Source organism: Aulonocara sp. 'chitande type north' Nkhata Bay, linkage group LG23 (assembly GCF_057382095.1).
Source record: "Aulonocara sp. 'chitande type north' Nkhata Bay isolate Kocher_YH1m ecotype deep benthic linkage group LG23, A_spYH_male_GT1.1, whole genome shotgun sequence".
Taxonomy (NCBI): domain Eukaryota; kingdom Metazoa; phylum Chordata; class Actinopteri; order Cichliformes; family Cichlidae; genus Aulonocara; species Aulonocara sp. 'chitande type north' Nkhata Bay.
In genome coordinates this window covers 45,493,913-45,511,023 of record NC_141365.1, presented here as the reverse complement: position 1 = coordinate 45,511,023, position 17,111 = coordinate 45,493,913, and the positions used below count along the sequence as shown (strand labels likewise).

Below are 17,111 nucleotides of genomic sequence, written 5' to 3'. Positions count from 1 at the left end.
GAGAGGAGCTTCTATCCTCAGACCATCCAAGTCCTAAATCAGAACATGCTCCCCTCATAGCATCACCATCAGGGTTTCAACAGGACCTTACATCATGTTCTTGTCTCACTGTCATATTTCAGATCATACCTGATTCATTATGACGTCACACGCTGCTACACTGATCCTGCTGCTTCATTACTGCTGATATTACTCTGCTCACTCTGTTCAGTTACTCTGTTTACATCACTTTGCTCATTTGCTTTGTTCTGCTTGCACTGCTCTGTCAGTACATGCTGTGCTAATGTGGCACAAAGCACTTTAACATTACATCTGCACAATGTTTCATTATTTCATTTAATGATTGTTTATAATGTTTTGTCCAGTCACAGGAGCAGCTCAGCACATTTCACTGTGTTGTACGTGTATGACGATGCCTGTGACAAATAAACAGCCTCGGACTCTTCAATCTTCTGCATTTCTTTGGAGATCAGCTCAGTGGCCTGTTGAGACCATCTTTCTATTTCTGATGACTCAGTTCAGATTATTATCCTGATACTTTCTTTTAAAATGTGATGAAATCATTTATCTGATGTTCTGACACAAATACACCAAAACGATCCCAAACAGCACAAACCACCACGTTACACACAGTGTAATAAAAATACAGGCAACTACAAATAAAAACACTTTTAAAATATAAACTAAAATTACAAAGTGGTCACAGAATTTCAAACACCCGTAAATGAGTCAGCAGCTCTCTTACATGGTCAGCTGAGCTCCATGATTGAAGAACATTGTTGCTGCAGGTTCATCACTGAAGCCTGGAGGTTTGTTTTTGGACCAGTCACTCCTCATAGACACACAGCTGGATGCTGGAGACTGTGACCTCTGACCTCTGCAAACACAAACACATCACATGAATTACTGATTAATCTCTGTTTAAAATCTTTTAAGCAGCTGCAAACACACAAACTGGATGATGTGATGGTTTCTGTCAGTAATAGTTGTCTCAGATTAGAGTACAGACGGCTGCAGAGACGTTCACAGCAGCAGAGAAGAAATCATTACCTTGGATTGCATTACTACTACGATTGATACTAGCATTATCGTACCCGGACCACCATTAGGAATCATTTATGATGTCACTGGTAGAACATTTATAGAAACAACCTTTGAACTCTGAGTCAGCAGCTCTCTTACATGGTCAGCTGAGCTCCATGATTGAAGAACATTGTTGCTGCAGGTTCATGACTGAAGACTGGAGGTCTGTCTTTGGACCAGTCACTCCTCACAGACACACAGCTGGATACTGGAGACTGTGACCTCTGACCTCTGCAAACACAACCACATTGCATTCATTTCACATCAATTAGTACACCACAAAAGGCATGCAAGAAACACAGTATGAAGGCAAACTTCTGGCTTCAATAACATTCAACAGGTCAGGTGGAAACTTTTCTCAGATTTGATTCATGTTTTTATAGAACGATCCAGCTAAAACAAATATACCATTAGGTCAGGGGTCAGCAACCTTCAGGACCCAAAGAGCCATTTGGAGCCAGTTTCCACGCAAAAGAAAACACTGGGAGCCACAAATACTTTTTGACATCTAGAATGAAGATAACACTGTATATACTGTTTTTTACCTTTATGCTTTGTGTGAACAACTAAGGTGTGTTGCTTATGAAATCCATGAAGTGCTACAGAGAAAATTACATGTTATTTATGTAATGAACACATTTGAACTCTTAAAGAAATATAACCAAAGGAAAGACACCCAGCTGAACTAAAATGATGTAGCAAACAAAAACTGCTGTGAGCCGCCACCCTTATATCTCCTTTGGGCTTTTGGAGCCTTGACCTGACTTTTAAAAAATAATTGGAAAAAAAGCTCTATGCTGCTGAAAGATGAAAAATAGATATTTGCAAAATTCTGCCTAAATATGTATTTTACCTGGTTAATGTGTGTGGCGGGGCGTGGTCTGCAGCGCCGCTGCAGGGGAGGCGGACGCACCTGAGCGGCACCCGCAATCACGCCTCGCCGCCTTAACGTCTGTGCTGTTGTGTTGGTGTGTGTCGGGCTGTGAGCTGCAAAGCTACAGCCGGCTGTGTGCGTACAGCAACCGTGTGTGAAAAGTGGTCAATAAAGAGAAGCTGAAAAGCGAGTTCATGCAAACATCGTCGGGTCTGCCGTGATATGTTTACAACGGGACTTCTGCTCCTGAACCTCTGCGCACAGCGTCTGCAGGTCGGGGCTGTACGAAGTCACTTTCATCTTTACAGGACTGTAAGCTGTCGTCTGTGAGGCGTGAGCGGTGTTTGTTTTTAACATAGTTCACGGTGGAGAACAGCTGCTGACATAATGTGGATCCGAAGATCCATAATTGGCCTACCTGGGGCTGAAAGTCTCGATAAATGCACGGCGTTTCGGCGGGTACACCGGCTTCCGCGAGTGTGACGCTTATTTGAACGATGAAAAAATAATAAAATATAATTTTATTTTTATATTTCAATATCACAATAATCTTCCAATTTAGAACTACAAGTTAAAAAAGAACATAAATAAAATACACTTCAGCTAAATACTTCTAATTTATTTTCCCAAACCACGAGGAGCCGCACTGTAAGGACTAAAGAGCCGCAGGTTGCCGACCCCTGCATTAGTGTTAGTCAATGTTGCAACTGAACTGAAAAACAAAAGATTTTGGTCCAAAGAAACAAAGTCACTATTAATACAACACAACCCCCCCAAAAAGACCCATGTAGACCCCGGGCTCTATGGGTCTTGTGCTCGGAGCTTGTTCCTGTGCTGCCATGATTAGTGCCTCTGTGCTGTCTTTCAGTCCAGCTTTGTTCAGCCACTGGTAGGATTTCTGGATGTCAGCCACTTCCTCTGCCTGCTGGTGGTGCAAACTGTGTTGTTCTGAGTTTCATTGGACGTCTTTGTCCAAAGCACCAGACAAAGGGCAAAGTAGATGCATTTGCATCAGCAGGAAAATACACCCCAAACTAGCATCATCATTATACAACTTTAACAACTGCCACTAAATGATACTTCATACACAGACCAGTGTGAGGTTAAGTTATGATGTCACTGGTAGAACATTTATAGAAACAACCTTTGAACTCTGAGTCAGCAGCTCTCTTACATGGTCAGCTGAGCTCCATGATTGAAGAACATTGTTGCTGCAGGTTCATGACTGAAGTGTGGAGGATTTTCTCTGGACCAGTCACTCCTCACAGACACACAGCTGGATACTGGAGACTGTGACCTCTGACCTCTGCAAACACAAACATCAATAACTGATCAGTTCTCTCTGACAGCCATATGATCAGCTGATCCCTCTGTGATATTGTGTCTGCCTCATAACGCCGACAGGTCAGCCAATCATCAGCGGTTTTTTCTGTCTCTGAATGAACTCAGTTTGTTCTCAGCTCTTCTCTCTGATTCTGCTGCACTGACTTCACTTAAACTTACAGAGTTCAGATCTTAGCAAGAAAACAAGTCAATAAAAAGCAAACTCAGATCAAACAGTTTGAACCAATCACAGATCAATGATTCTGTCATGGTTATGTTGAAATGACTAATAAAGTTAGTAGTGTTCTTACATTATTGCTGCAGGTCCATGACTGTAAGGTGGAGGTGTTTGTGTAACTCCGTCACTCCTCACAGACATACAGCTGGATGCTGCAGATGCTGCTCCGTCCTCTTCCTCCATCTTCTTGATGTCAGGGTGGAGTTAGTCTGAGAGGTAAACACACACACTCAGAGGTGCTGTTGTACTGGAAGCATCACACTGACGGCTTTCTAATGTTGGAGCTTTGGCCCTAAAGTCCAAACCAGTTATTTTAGAGGCTCAAAGTCTTTAAAAAACACCAAAAACATCACATTATTTAATAAGTACATGATCAGGTGGATGAAGGAACTCAGTGTGTTTGGGATCATCATCATGGTGAGGAGCCCACATGTTACGGCTCCTTTGGAGAGAAGCTGAGGATCACTGCAGGAAGTGAGCTCATGAAACCAAACTGCTGTTTGTGAGCAGGATGACTCTGTTATTGGACCTGCTCTGTGTTCTACATATGATCAATACTTCAAATATCTGTAAACATCTCATCTTATATTTGTTGCACTTGGTCACATCTGTCTTTAAAAATAGATTTTTAATGTCACTGAGAGTTCTTTTCTACCTTTATTGATTTATTTTGGAATAAATTAAATATAAAGGTGCCAAAAACTGCCTGCAGCTTCTGCTCTGTGACAGGAAACTACTGTCAGGCTCAAAATGACTTCAGATTATTCATCACAGAGTGTTTATAGATCACAGGACACGTTACAGTTTTACAGCCTCACGGACATAAAACTCTTAAAGTTTGTTTCTGAAGGGATTTTCAGATCAGACCTGATGTTTCTGCCTACAGCCTGTTTACCGATATAATCAATATCAGATATCAGAGCAACAGAAACCTCGGTGATCAGGACGCCGGGACTGAGAACAGGAAGTGGCTCAAACGTCGCACTTTCATAAAGTCAGCCTGAACTCCACTCACCGAGTTTCTGTCGCCATTTTAGTTTTAAAACCCGTCGTGATAAGGGCGGGTCTTACTGTGAACCTGCGCGCTCATTGGCTAATAACTTGAGATTGACAAGTCGTTATCCAATGAGCGCGCGGCTTCTCCCAACATAAAGTAGTTTCCTTTGAAAAACCAAAGTCTGATTATTTTTGCCTCCACTGACGGAGCCTGTTGTTCCCGCCACAGAGACACAGTAATGTCAGAGCGGTGTTAACACTCAGCTGCCTCAGCACAGCTCTCACTCTCCTCCTGCTCTCTCAGCTAAACTCACTTCCTCTCTACTTACAGGAAACCAGCGCTCAGAGCAGCCGACCGGCCTCACGTTTCACCCACAGACACGAACAGCGTGGAATTATTTTATGTCATAAGAAGAAACATATTCATGTTAACACTCGCCTGCCTCAGCTCCACCTTCCTCCTCCTGCTGCTCTGAACGGAGGATCAACACTTTCACTTTCACTGCTCCTCCCTAAACACAGAGGATGCTGGGACTTGTAGTTTTTACCTTGTGTGATATTTATGGCTGTGACACTAAATCACAGCATGAAAACTTCCTGCAAACATGTCACAGGCGATAAAAGTTTCACATTAAAGGTGAAGTTATTTTTCTGTCTCATGTTCAATAAACAGTGAGCTGGGAAAACTGAAGAACAGACTTCAGACGTTCCCTGCAGAGTTTCTGCTGCTCGGTCGTCTGCATGTTGCTGAGACTGAGCTGATGATGAAGCTGTGATGGGTTTATGGCACGTTTGGTTCTGGAGAAGAGTTTTACTGCCGGTGCAGGTGAAATGATCAGAGGTTACAGCCTCTGGTTAAAGTGGAGGCAGCGATCAGGACGGCTGAGCAGCAGAGGTCTCGAGGGTCCTAAAGTGTAAAAGCATCAGTGTTAGTAACACAAAGATCACAGAATGGGATCATCCACACAACACTAACATCTAAATCCACGGCAGGAACTCTTCCAGTGTCCTGAAAAATCTGTGTGCACGATGCTGAGATTAAAATCTGTCTGCTCATCTTAATGCAATATTGTGAAGTTACAATTCTTTTCTGTAAAAAGAATTTTCATTTTTGTATATAAATAAATGTTGATGTTGTGCTTTGGGATCGTGTGCTTCAATTTGACTTATAATGTGCCAAATGACTGCAACAGGCGGCTTAAGGCAATGCCATCCAGAGTAAGGATCGTGTTAGCCACAGTGTTTCTAAGATTTTTACGCCCCGTTACAATAACCTCAGTTTTATCTGAACTTAGAAGCAGAAAATTAAAGCTCATTATGTGTCTAAGACATCCCGGCAGTTTAACCAATAAAAGCGGGTATCATATGCATAGCAGTGAAAATGTATGCTATGTCTTCTAAAGCACGTATAATGTAAACAGAACTGGTCTTTGCACAGAAGCCTGTGGAGCTTCATAATTAACCTCAGTGTGTGAAGAGGACTCTCCATTTAATAATAGCTGTAATAAAATGTTCTGGCCAACGGTGTTAAACGCTGCACTTGGGTCTAGCAGGGAAGATTTCAACTTTTCAATATGAATGAAGGCTGAAAACTGATTAGATTAATGTCTGATGATCTTTTCTGTGCTTCTTCAAGTTTGTAACACCGAACATATTAAAGGATGATATAAGGTTCACAGGAAGAGTTTAATTAGACACATTTACTATTTTTCTTTATACTCTTTCTTTCTTGACATGTTTAATATGATTACTATCAGAGGAGAAAATGACCCTTGTGTAGTTTAAAAACTTTTTATTTAATCAAACTGTAATGTTGTTGAACTCTGACGGACGTGTCTTTTAATCTTGTCAACAAATCCTTAATCACCTAAATGTGCCATTTATCATCTTGTAAAATGTTCCCTCTGCTTCTGTTGCACATCTCCCCCGACACTCTCTGCTTCACCAGCCCTGTGCAGCTGGTCCAATCGCTGCGTCCTTAAACTGGTGTGTTTAAATCTCTTTACCTCTGTTGTGAACTTCACACAAAGTTTGTGGTAACAAAATCAAACTGAGGAGGATCTCGTTTGAAAAACACACACTCGCGAGACAAAATAAAAACAGACTGCTCAAAGCAAAAGCAGAGCCCTCACAGCTGGTAGCACAAAACACAGTGACAACGTGCGTATCAGATACCCTCAGTGCCAAAAGCATAAATATGAAAACATGGGATCACCAAGAATATCCTAAAAATGGCATTGAGGGGGTGTTACAGTGAAATAAAATGAAACATTTTCATCTGAAAATGTTTCATTTTAGTAAAAACAATTCTCTGTAGTTTGATACTGTCGTTACAGACAAAGCGGATGTTTAAAGCCTTTGGACGCACATTTGAAATGCACTCATTCTCCTTATCAGCTGGAAACATTAAAGCCGTAAAATGACACACCCGCGTGTAACAAACCATTTGTTGGGGGTTGTGGATTTGACACCTCAGCATTGTGAAAGTGGGGAAACATGTTTCTGGCTGAGCATAAGATTTCTGCTTACAACTTAGAATCTCAGTTCTAAATGTAATTCAGATGTTTTTTTAAGTATGGCTAATGTATTATTTGACTTCTAAGGCATACACACACACACACACACACACACACACACACACACACGCACACGCACGCACACACACACACACACACACACGCACACGCACAAGGACAACAACAACACAGAGAAGAAGAAGAGGGGGTCGTTTTACTACACATCATAAAAACGCAATCATTCATCTTCCAACTGTATCTTTCTGTTCTGGATTTAGAATCATTGGTTGTTTACTGATCTGTACTTTGGGAGTCACACTGTTGTGATACTGGGGAGAAAAGGGTAAGGTTTGATAGACTAAACCATTACACACAAAAGTTGAAAAACCTAAAGAGTGTGTGAGACTGCTAGCTGTGTCGTTCAGCAATAAACTCATCTATAAATGTGTTAGTAAAGAGTGACTTGTACTTCTGTCCCATTAAGCAACGGTTTAACAAATTTCACTGCAAACTATAAAAGGAATCTGGATTTAAATAGAACATAGTAGTGCAGGAAACACTAGTATAAGGTGTCTATGGAACAAATCTCCTTCAGCGTTCAAAATGACCAAAGTGAGGCCTACAGGCGTTTCTCTCAGTTGGTTGTGTTCAGGGAAAAAGCAGCTAAATACACTGAGACTGCTCCACATTGTTAGTGAGTTAACTCTGGATATCTGTAGGTTTGTCAAACTTGGAGTGAACAAAAGCAGAAAACAGTAAAAGATGCAGACAGTGAAAGTCTGGTTTATTTCATGAACACAATGAAACATTTTCGGCAAAGTAGCATACATGATAAATAGATACACATGACACGGACAGTGAGAAGTAAAACTCGTCGTCTTACCACATGTTATATTCTGTAAACTTAAAATAAACCACAGAAATTAGTGTTTTAAAGTCATTATTAAAAACATGAGTCAACATTACTGAAGTGACACTTTAACGATGCTTCACATCACCGTGTTTATGATGATAAAACATGTTCTCTCGTTAGTAGATGTCTGCGCTGACACTTGTCATGAAAATGTCCCGAGCCAGGGTTCCTCTTCAATTACCACTGATCATTAATAGGGTCACAAAAGATTTGTCACATTATCCCCATAAACAAAATGCTTTTATAGAAATCATTGTGACACAAATATTTAGATTCTTGTTTCACAATGTGCATGAACTCAAAATCTTTAGAGTTTCATATTTAGTGGTGTGTTATCACAAAGAATACATTTATACCGTTGTATGAGCCACACTTCTTGTAAAAAACTGATTGGAAATGCGTTCGAGAAAAGCTCCTGCTGTGACCTTCCTTCTGTGAGGGCACACACACACACACACACACACACACACACACACACACACACACGCACGCACACACACACACACACACACACACACACACACACACACACACACACACACACACAGGTATACTTCATGCACTTATCAACATGCAGTTTAGAGGTTTGCATTAGAGTGCATTGGTGCTTGGGCATCTTTTATTCAGCACGGTTATACCATTGTGAATGTAGCTATATAAATAAATATGCTCAAGAGTCTATCATATGTTTGTCATGCAACTAAAAATTTGAAAATATATTTTAAAATCAGTAACTTTGCAAATTTAGAGGATTTGTTTTCAGACAACATATGTGTCACATTTTAAACAGGGTTTGAATAATCAGCGCTGACATACAGACATTTATGCTCTGGGTATAACAGACATGCTTACCTTGTGAAAGGCCCTGGGATGTCTTGGAGCAGAGAAACGCGCTATATTGTTGCTTTTCTCTATTGTATAAGCAACGCCCGTAGGTCAGAAACGCTCTGTGCGGGTAGCAAAGTCGGCTCCAACGCACATCCAGGCATCCGTGTGAAAGAACGGTGTCGCTGCAGCTCTCAGGATAGTCAGGCTTTTATTTATATTTGCATTCTGGTGTGTTAAAACTAGCAGCCTCTGTGTCCCGCTTGGATCATCATTCCGAAAATTCAGATATTTAAATAAAATGGTGAATTGGCTCGTGATGAGGAGCCACTTAGATCCGTAAAATGAGGTTTGATTCAATTAAACTCATGTGAATTCTACCTCTCTGCTGCTGTGTTCCAAACAAACGATGTTATCTACATGTCCAAACTGTGTGCTAAGTACCTCACACCGCTGTGTCTGGGATCCGAAAAAGTAAAAAGTTAAAACGCTATACCTTGCGGTAGTTGTGAAGTGCTGAGGAAAAATACAGGGTTTCTGATTAGGGTGTTTTTATATAGGTGGACTTGGTTTCAGTTGGGCTCTGAGATGTAGAGATAAAAGAGTAGGATGTAAAGAAGAAAGGTGGAAAGCCTATGGAGGTTCAGTTGGTCTGTAGAAAGTGTAATTGACAGATAAAAGAGCAGTTTGTAATGAAAAAAGGTGGAAACTATAGAGGTACAGTTAGTCAGTAGGAGGTGTAATTGTCTGCCTGCAGAGATAAAGGTGTGGGGTGTAAGAAAAGGTGCAAAACCTTTGGAGGTTCAGGTGGACATGGTTTCAGTTGACCTCTGACATGATAAGATAAGATAAAGGAACTGTTTGTAATGAAAAAGGTGGAAAAACTATGGAACTACAGTTGGGATGTGTGAGTGCTGGGATGCTCTTGATAAAGGGAGCCTCTTTTATTGTTTTATGACTTCTTTTGCTGACTGTTGGGGGCCTAACTGTAACCCACTCTGTCTAACTGTTGCAGAGTGTGACTAGTTAAGAATCTGTAGTTTTTAGAAGTAACACCAGAAAAGTTTATTTCTAAAGGAATACCTGTTGTTGTTTGTGGTGCTCTATTTAAAACTATTAGCCTCTGTGTCTTTTCGGAGCGCTAAAGAAAAAGTCAAATGCTCCTAAAGTAGATAAATCATCTATGTGTAATCAACAAGTCTTACTGTTGCAGTGTGTTTGTGACTAGTAGATAATTATAGGGCTAGTTGCATTAAAGGAACATTGGGGGTTGATACAGTGCTAGTGTGGCTAGGTGTGAATATGTGCTTTTAGAAGTATCACAGTTTGATTTCTAAAGGGATACATGTTGTTTGTGCTATTCTGTTTAAAAACTATTAGCCTGTGAAACTATTAGAAAAGTGAAATCAAAAAAAGTGTAGGTATTACTACTAATGGGAACTGAAGCAGTTGTAGGAATTGAAATTGATACTCAGCCCTAATCACATTGTCTCCTGTTATTTTTCTTGCAAACCAGGCGAAACAGGATTTAATGATAACATGCAGCAAAACTGAATCCTAAATCATCAAAGCAGCCGTAACAATGACACAAACAACATGTTTAATCAGTAAAAAATATTGCGAAATAAAGAAATCACAGGATAAAATGATTAATTAGGCAAGTTTTTCTTTATTTAAAATGTTTTCTTTAAAATATTTTGTATTAATCACGTTACAATCGAACAAAAAAGGGAAAAACTAACATTTTAAAGGTGTTATTCAGTTTTTCCTCATGCAAATCTTTAGATCTTTTTTAGAAAAGCAAAGTCTTGATGAACCTGCATGAGTGCTCACTGTGTATGTTAACAATGATCAGATGAGTTTCTTTTTTGTTCATTTAAACCTGTTTTATATTTAGTTTTTTTCTAATTTGACTCGATTCACAGAAGATGAAGCATTTGAACTGAAGTTAAAACTAGAATTTCTTAGAGAGACTCCGCCTGAAAGAGTGAAACCCGCATGTGAGATTTTGTGGCCTCTGTGTGACTGTTGGTGGGTCAAAAAGGTTTCAGCTGCACAGCCAGACGTTATTGAGCGAGCCACCGGTTGAGAGGCACACTTCTCGCAGCTCCTTCCTTTCGTCAGACTTTAAAAGAAACATTTATAGGGTTTAGAGATATTAATATTGATACCACCTCTGGAGAGGTTACGGTGTTGTGCCAAAAAGAGATTTCCAATGTTTCTGTGTATTTTTTATGTGTAATATCTTTACGTACGTTGGTAAATAGACTTCGGTTGTCAGGTTAAGGCTGTGTGCAGGTAAGAGTGGAAGTAGAAGGACCCAAAGTGCAGACACTCGGAGGCGGAAAGTAACTCAAAACTCAGCTTTTATTGCTGGATGGCAAAAAGTGGCAAAACGTAACAAAAATCCAAATAACGTTACATGACCAGGCAGCCAGAACACACAGCATAAATGAAAGCAGATCACGACACCGACACAAAGAAACACAGGGCTTAAATACACAGAGGGAGCAATCAGGGAATGGGTAACAGGAGGGAAACACAGCTGGGGCAAATCAGGCCTAACGAGACAAGGGGAAGCAAAACCAGACACATTAACATCAGACATGGACTTTCAAAGTAAAACAGGAAACATAACACAGACTCAGGCAGGCTCTATAACAAAGGGAACAGAGACGTGGGACCAGGGCAGACACAGACACTGGCTGTATCCCAATTCAGGATCTGCAGCCTTAAAGTACGCAGCCTCAACCATCCTCAAGGGCCGCGTACTCAAAGACCGCTAAGGCCGGAAGTGCGAGGCTTGTGAAATGGGACGGTCTAGCCTCCTTTGCGCTGCCCATGTTTAAAGACATGTTTAATGTTAATGAGATTTTTTTTAACTAAATAAATAAAGGTTATATAAAAGTCGCTGCCAAAAACTGATCGCGGCTTCTACCTTGTTACACGAATGTTGTTTGTGGCTCAAGATGACTTTATGTCATCCATGAGGGAAGCATTTGACATATGTTTCACATATTATAGCCCAACAAGTTACTTATAGCAGTTTAAATACGAGCAATCACTTTTTGGCAAATACCAGAAATCAGTTTTTGGCAGACAATCACTTTTTGGCACAACACCGGTGTCTAGCAGGTTTTATATTTTAGAAAGTTTAAAGCTCAGCTTAATAGAAGTAGTGTGGTCGTGAGTTTTGCATAAACAAATTTGTGCAAACCTCAATGAAGTGAAGCAACATTATAAAGAAGAGTGAGCCTAAATGACTCCCCAATGATGTGAGAGACTGATAGTCATACAGAAAACAATGACTTTGAGCTGTTGCTGCTAAACGTGCTTCTACAAGCAACTGAATCTTGGAGTGTACTTTGGTTTGTCTGCTCATAAATTGGTGGTTCATGATGATAAATGAACTTCTGAACTGGTTTAACATCAGTGCAGTGGCTGGTCCATTCCTTGATGTATATGTCAACGTTCAAAATGAGCCATTTAAATCAGCTGTGTTGGATCAAGGACACATCTAAACCCTGCAGGACAGCGGCCCCGAGGCCTGGAGTTCCCACCCTCAGTGCAGTGGAAATAGTCTCGTGCCAGTCTTGGTGCTGCCTTTGAGTCTATATTGCCGAACACTGTGCGCACACATTTTTTTCCTTCCTAAACAAACACACATTTGTAAAGGAAAATTTAAATTGAACTCACAGTTGGCGGTTAATCGTTATATAGTTTAGATGTACACCGAGAGACGCATTTAGTGGGACTTTTACACCGCCACAGATTTTCTTCTTCTTTTTTGTTACATTATTGACATATACTAGATATTTTAACCTAAGCAGCAACAATCATGTCTCTGGTACAGGCACTTTCCACCATGCAGGTTAAGCTAAAATGTGACTTGAAACAAATTCTGGGTTTCCGTTCCATAAAGGTTCATTTCATCTGGTAAGTTAGCCCCTGAGGTAACAGTCTATGTGAACATAACATACTCACTGACTCACACTCAACTTGATTGATAGTGATTTCCTGAATTAGGCAAAGCGCACAGAGGAAATTCATTTGCATATGTTTGTTTTCACAATCACTGAAATCCAAGTTAGGCATGTTTCCCTTTTTTGTTGTTGTTCTTGACACGAGTGCTTCAGTTATTTTCTCATCAGTATGTTAGGACAGAAAGGATTCTGTTGTGGATTTATGATCATCTCACGTGTGTCCATCTTTCAAACTCTTAGATTGTGTAGACATTAATGCAGCTGTCAGACTGTAGGCCAGTTTCTTTGCACTGTAAGCATTGATTGGATGCTACTGTAGCAATCAGTGCTTACACAAAACGTCCCTGCGTAAACCCTCAGACACACAACAAACAGATCAATAGTATCTGAAATTCAGAGTACGGATCTTTTTACACATTTCTCACAGAAAATCACCTAAATCGCTTTCGTGTGAGATGCACATCATGTTTGCCTCATAAAGACTTGCCCTGTATGTATTCATTTCTTTTGACTTTCACGTGGAATTGTCACCTAATATAACAGGTCCATCAGTAAATGGTGTCTATCTTCAGTTTCTGTCTCCTAGACTTTGTCCCTGTCAGGTTACAGCTGAATAGATAGTCATATCATGCAGAGACTGCATCGTACTATAATGCTCGTATGATCGCGTTTGTCATAAGTGGACTGGTCTTGTTGAAACGTTGCAGAAACCTTGCCCAGTAAACTGTGAGTGCTAACATTTCTATGGCATATGCAAATACTTTAGACAAATCCCACAGTTGTCTATATTTGTATATTTGACAGTTTAATGAAGCATTTAGAAATCAAAGGTCAGATTAAAATGCTGTATCACAATAGAATGTGATATCACACAATACAATATTTTTAATATCACACACAGCATGAAAGTTTGCTAGTGTATATTATAAAAATATTACAGTATGTTGGTATAACTTTATCCCCTCCTAGTTTTTAAGATACAAATTTTGGCCCACACTGATTTGTGATCATATTCCTCTGTCCACTAAATGAAGATGGAGGCTCTGCTCTTTATTTCTGTGTTTCTCTGGAGAATCCTGGTAACATGATGGCTTTCTGTCTCTAAACACACACGAGCTTAACTCCGAATGAACATGATCAGAGTTCATTGAACCAACTCTGATCAGTCTTTTCTAAGGGTTTCAAGCCTTTCTTGTTCGAGCCTCTCTTTGTTGTTGCTACAGTTATGTGTAATTATTAATAGTATTGCAGATGTTAGCCTCTGCCTGCAGTGTTGATGTGGGTAAAGGCTTTAACCATGGATTAGCGGCAGGTCCCAGCTTGTAAATTGTGGAGCATTAATGCCCACTCCAGCTCCTATAACCAAATATAAACAGTTGGGATGAGAGTTAGCTCAAGCCACTACAACAGCCAGCAAGAATGATCTGTTCATGCTAGCATTAACAGTGCCTATACACATAGCGACACACGGGGGAGGGGCCTAACTAATAACCAAGATGACTACAGGCTTGGAGGTGCTAAAAGTCAGATATACCAGGAGCAGTTTGGGCTTTAGAACAAATTTTGTGTAATTATAACAATATGTAATTTAGGACCTGGTTACATATGATGCTGCTGATTTTTTAAATCTAATTTTTACGTTGCATTAATTTCTTTTTGTCAGACAGGGAATCAAACAAGTTCTGTTTTCTCGAATGAATCCCACTGTTATTTGTTTGTCCTACCAACAGGGATGTTTACATGGTATTCATGACTGCTGCACCTGATGACTTTCACAGCTTGAGGACTGCAAACATTTCCCAACAAGACATGAGTGGTGGGGTGATCGTTGGTATTCCTGATCAGGTGAGGATCTGTTCCCATCAAACCACCAAAACCAGTTGTTCAGGATGTTTACAGGATGAAGAATCCCCAGTTATTCTTTGTGGTTGGAATGTGCCTACATGTGGCTGTGTGGGATTCTGGCTTACTTTAGGGTCAGAGCAGTTGGTATGTGGAGCAAATACTGACACAGTCAGAGTGGGCAAACCAGCAATAGGCTTGTTGTCATACCTGGAAGTCTGAAAGCTCCTGATGCTGGATGGTCTTTCTAGTTTTTAATGACAGGTCGTCTAACAAAGCTTCCATGAGGTGCTATAATGGAGACTGTCCTTTTCAAGGAGTTTCTCATGTCTTATCCTACTTTTTTCTTTTTTTTAATTAACAGGAGTGAGAATTTGAAATCCTCTATATTGACATGATTACATTTCTTCTATTAAATGAGAAGTACATTTTGAACACAGTACAGTGAACACAATATCCAAGAAGCTAAATCTGGTGAAATGGTTTCTTTAGCTGTCAGCTTGAAAGGCTGATTGGGGTATTTTTGTCACCTTGCATGCGGGTGGCATGGACACCCGACTTTTGTGTGCATTTATCAAAAAGCTTGGATGATTTTGAAGATCAGTGGCATTCAACTCATGATCAGCGTTCAAGTTTTCTTAAAATCTTGTAACATGATAACTGGAAAGAAGACAGCTAGGATTTTCAAACTGATCCATAGATGGATCTACTATGAAGCTGAGGGACAGCACTGCTTAAAAGATCCTTTTTAAATGACTCCAGCTGTCTGATTTAATGAGACCACGTGTGCTCAAGTTTCCTGCTCTGACTCGGCCTCAGAATGTCTAGAGGCAGAAATCAAGCACACTCAAAGGAAATAAGCGTATCAGTGGGCATGTGCTCAGCACGCAGAGTGGGAGTGACTAAAGGTGCCACTGCAGAGCATCGCAGTTGTTTCGTGTGATTAAGTTGTGTGTTTATGAACCTGTGAGTGTTAGTCCTTTTGGCAGGATGACTCGCATGAAGCTGTTATAATTGTTTGTGCATGTTAAAGTTATGCCTCAGTTCTTTGATACCATGTTGGTAGGATTATTTGGCACTAAGTTAATAGCAGTGGCTGTAATCTCCCGCAGTCATTACATCCAGCGGTATTACAAATAAAGGACTTTTCTATTGTTTAGTTTAACTGTGGCTAGCTTGCCATGTCCGTGCCTTATGATTGGCAATTTGTATGACGTGCTATTTAGGCAATATATGAGCTATAGTGACCCCTTGTGGATATTGTGAGATATTGCTGTGTTGAGTACATTATGTTTTCAATTGTTTTTCTAGTTATTTGTGACTCTACTAATGATAAAATTGCCTGTTTCTGTTTCCAGAAAACCATTGCTCATAGTCCCACATACTATACAATGATAAGTTCAAGTATGGCTGTACCTAATTTGGATTAAGCCTGGCAAGCACTTTGATGTAAACATTTCTTCTGTGGGACTTAAAGACAGTTAACCCAACTCCTGGACTGCTGCAGTCTTCCTGACAGAAAGCTTAGGCCAGGCTTGTATGCCCAGTATATATATTCTATAACGTGTGTAACTACTTCGTTTAGTTGTTTTTGTTTGGATTTAGTTTAGTTGTTTTTCTTTTCAGTGTATTTCAGTGTCAGTAATTTGTGTAGTGCTCACTCACATTTTCAACTGGAAAAGACCTGCAATAGAAACGTATTTAGGAGCAAACAAGTGAATGAAAAGTTTGACATCATTAAGCCCAAACAGCACCTAGTTTTCAACAAAAACACATAACATAAGAGCAGCAGTGACGATGCAGCTGACACAGATGAACCCATTTAAACTGGTCCCAGTGTTTTTAGCCTAACTTGAGTCTTGAACCATTGGAGCAAATGAGAAATTCCAGCAGTTCTTGAAAGCAGCAACTCTGTGCTTTTTTGTGATGTTAGGGACATTATGGTAACTCGAGGCAGAACACCATCCAAATCTTGGTAAATAACACATGAAAGAACAAAAGAAACAAACATGGTAAAAAGAAGCCAAACGTGTGATAACATTGTTCCATCACGCTCACTCACTATTCTCTCAACCTTTGCCTTCACGGGGCTGCTGCAACAATGTACCTGGGATTACCGTAATGATGCAAATATTAATGAAAAGTGCAGAGTTGCTGCTCTCAGGAATCATTGGACTTCTTTTAATTGAGGAAATGGATCAGGAGTTACGGTAGTTACAGATGTTTAATACAACCCTAGAAAAGAGCTTTCTGTAGTGCTGTGTGATACGGAAAGATGTTTTATGTATCCGATACAAGTAAATACAGGGCTGATATGATCTCTACTTTTTAATGTGGATGATGCATCATCAAAATGCCAAATTGTTTACATTTTCATGACCTTTACGTTGTTTTTTAGGGGGCTTCATCCTAATGATTATTAATGAGTTAAAACCGAGGACAGAAATAATAAAAGGATTTAGTTTGTAGCCCATAGTTTAAAAACAGTAATCACACATTATCCCTTTCTTTAACAGCA

At 40.1% G+C, this 17,111-nt stretch overlaps 2 protein-coding genes across 2 annotated transcripts in view; both read right to left on the bottom strand.

The window, feature by feature from the left end:
• Window positions 1-17,111, bottom strand: part of LOC147302759 (NACHT, LRR and PYD domains-containing protein 12-like) — a 154,278-nt gene that overhangs the window by 31,652 nt on the left and 105,515 nt on the right. The gene's annotated exons all lie outside the window — the stretch shown is intronic.
• LOC147302761 (NACHT, LRR and PYD domains-containing protein 12-like) overlaps window positions 1-17,111 on the bottom strand; it is a 116,789-nt gene that overhangs the window by 30,636 nt on the left and 69,042 nt on the right. Inside the window, exon 5 of the mRNA XM_086282110.1 lies at window positions 776-877. Coding sequence (XP_086138236.1) covers window positions 776-877 — 102 coding nt within the window. The remainder of the gene's footprint in view (window positions 1-775; window positions 878-17,111) is intronic.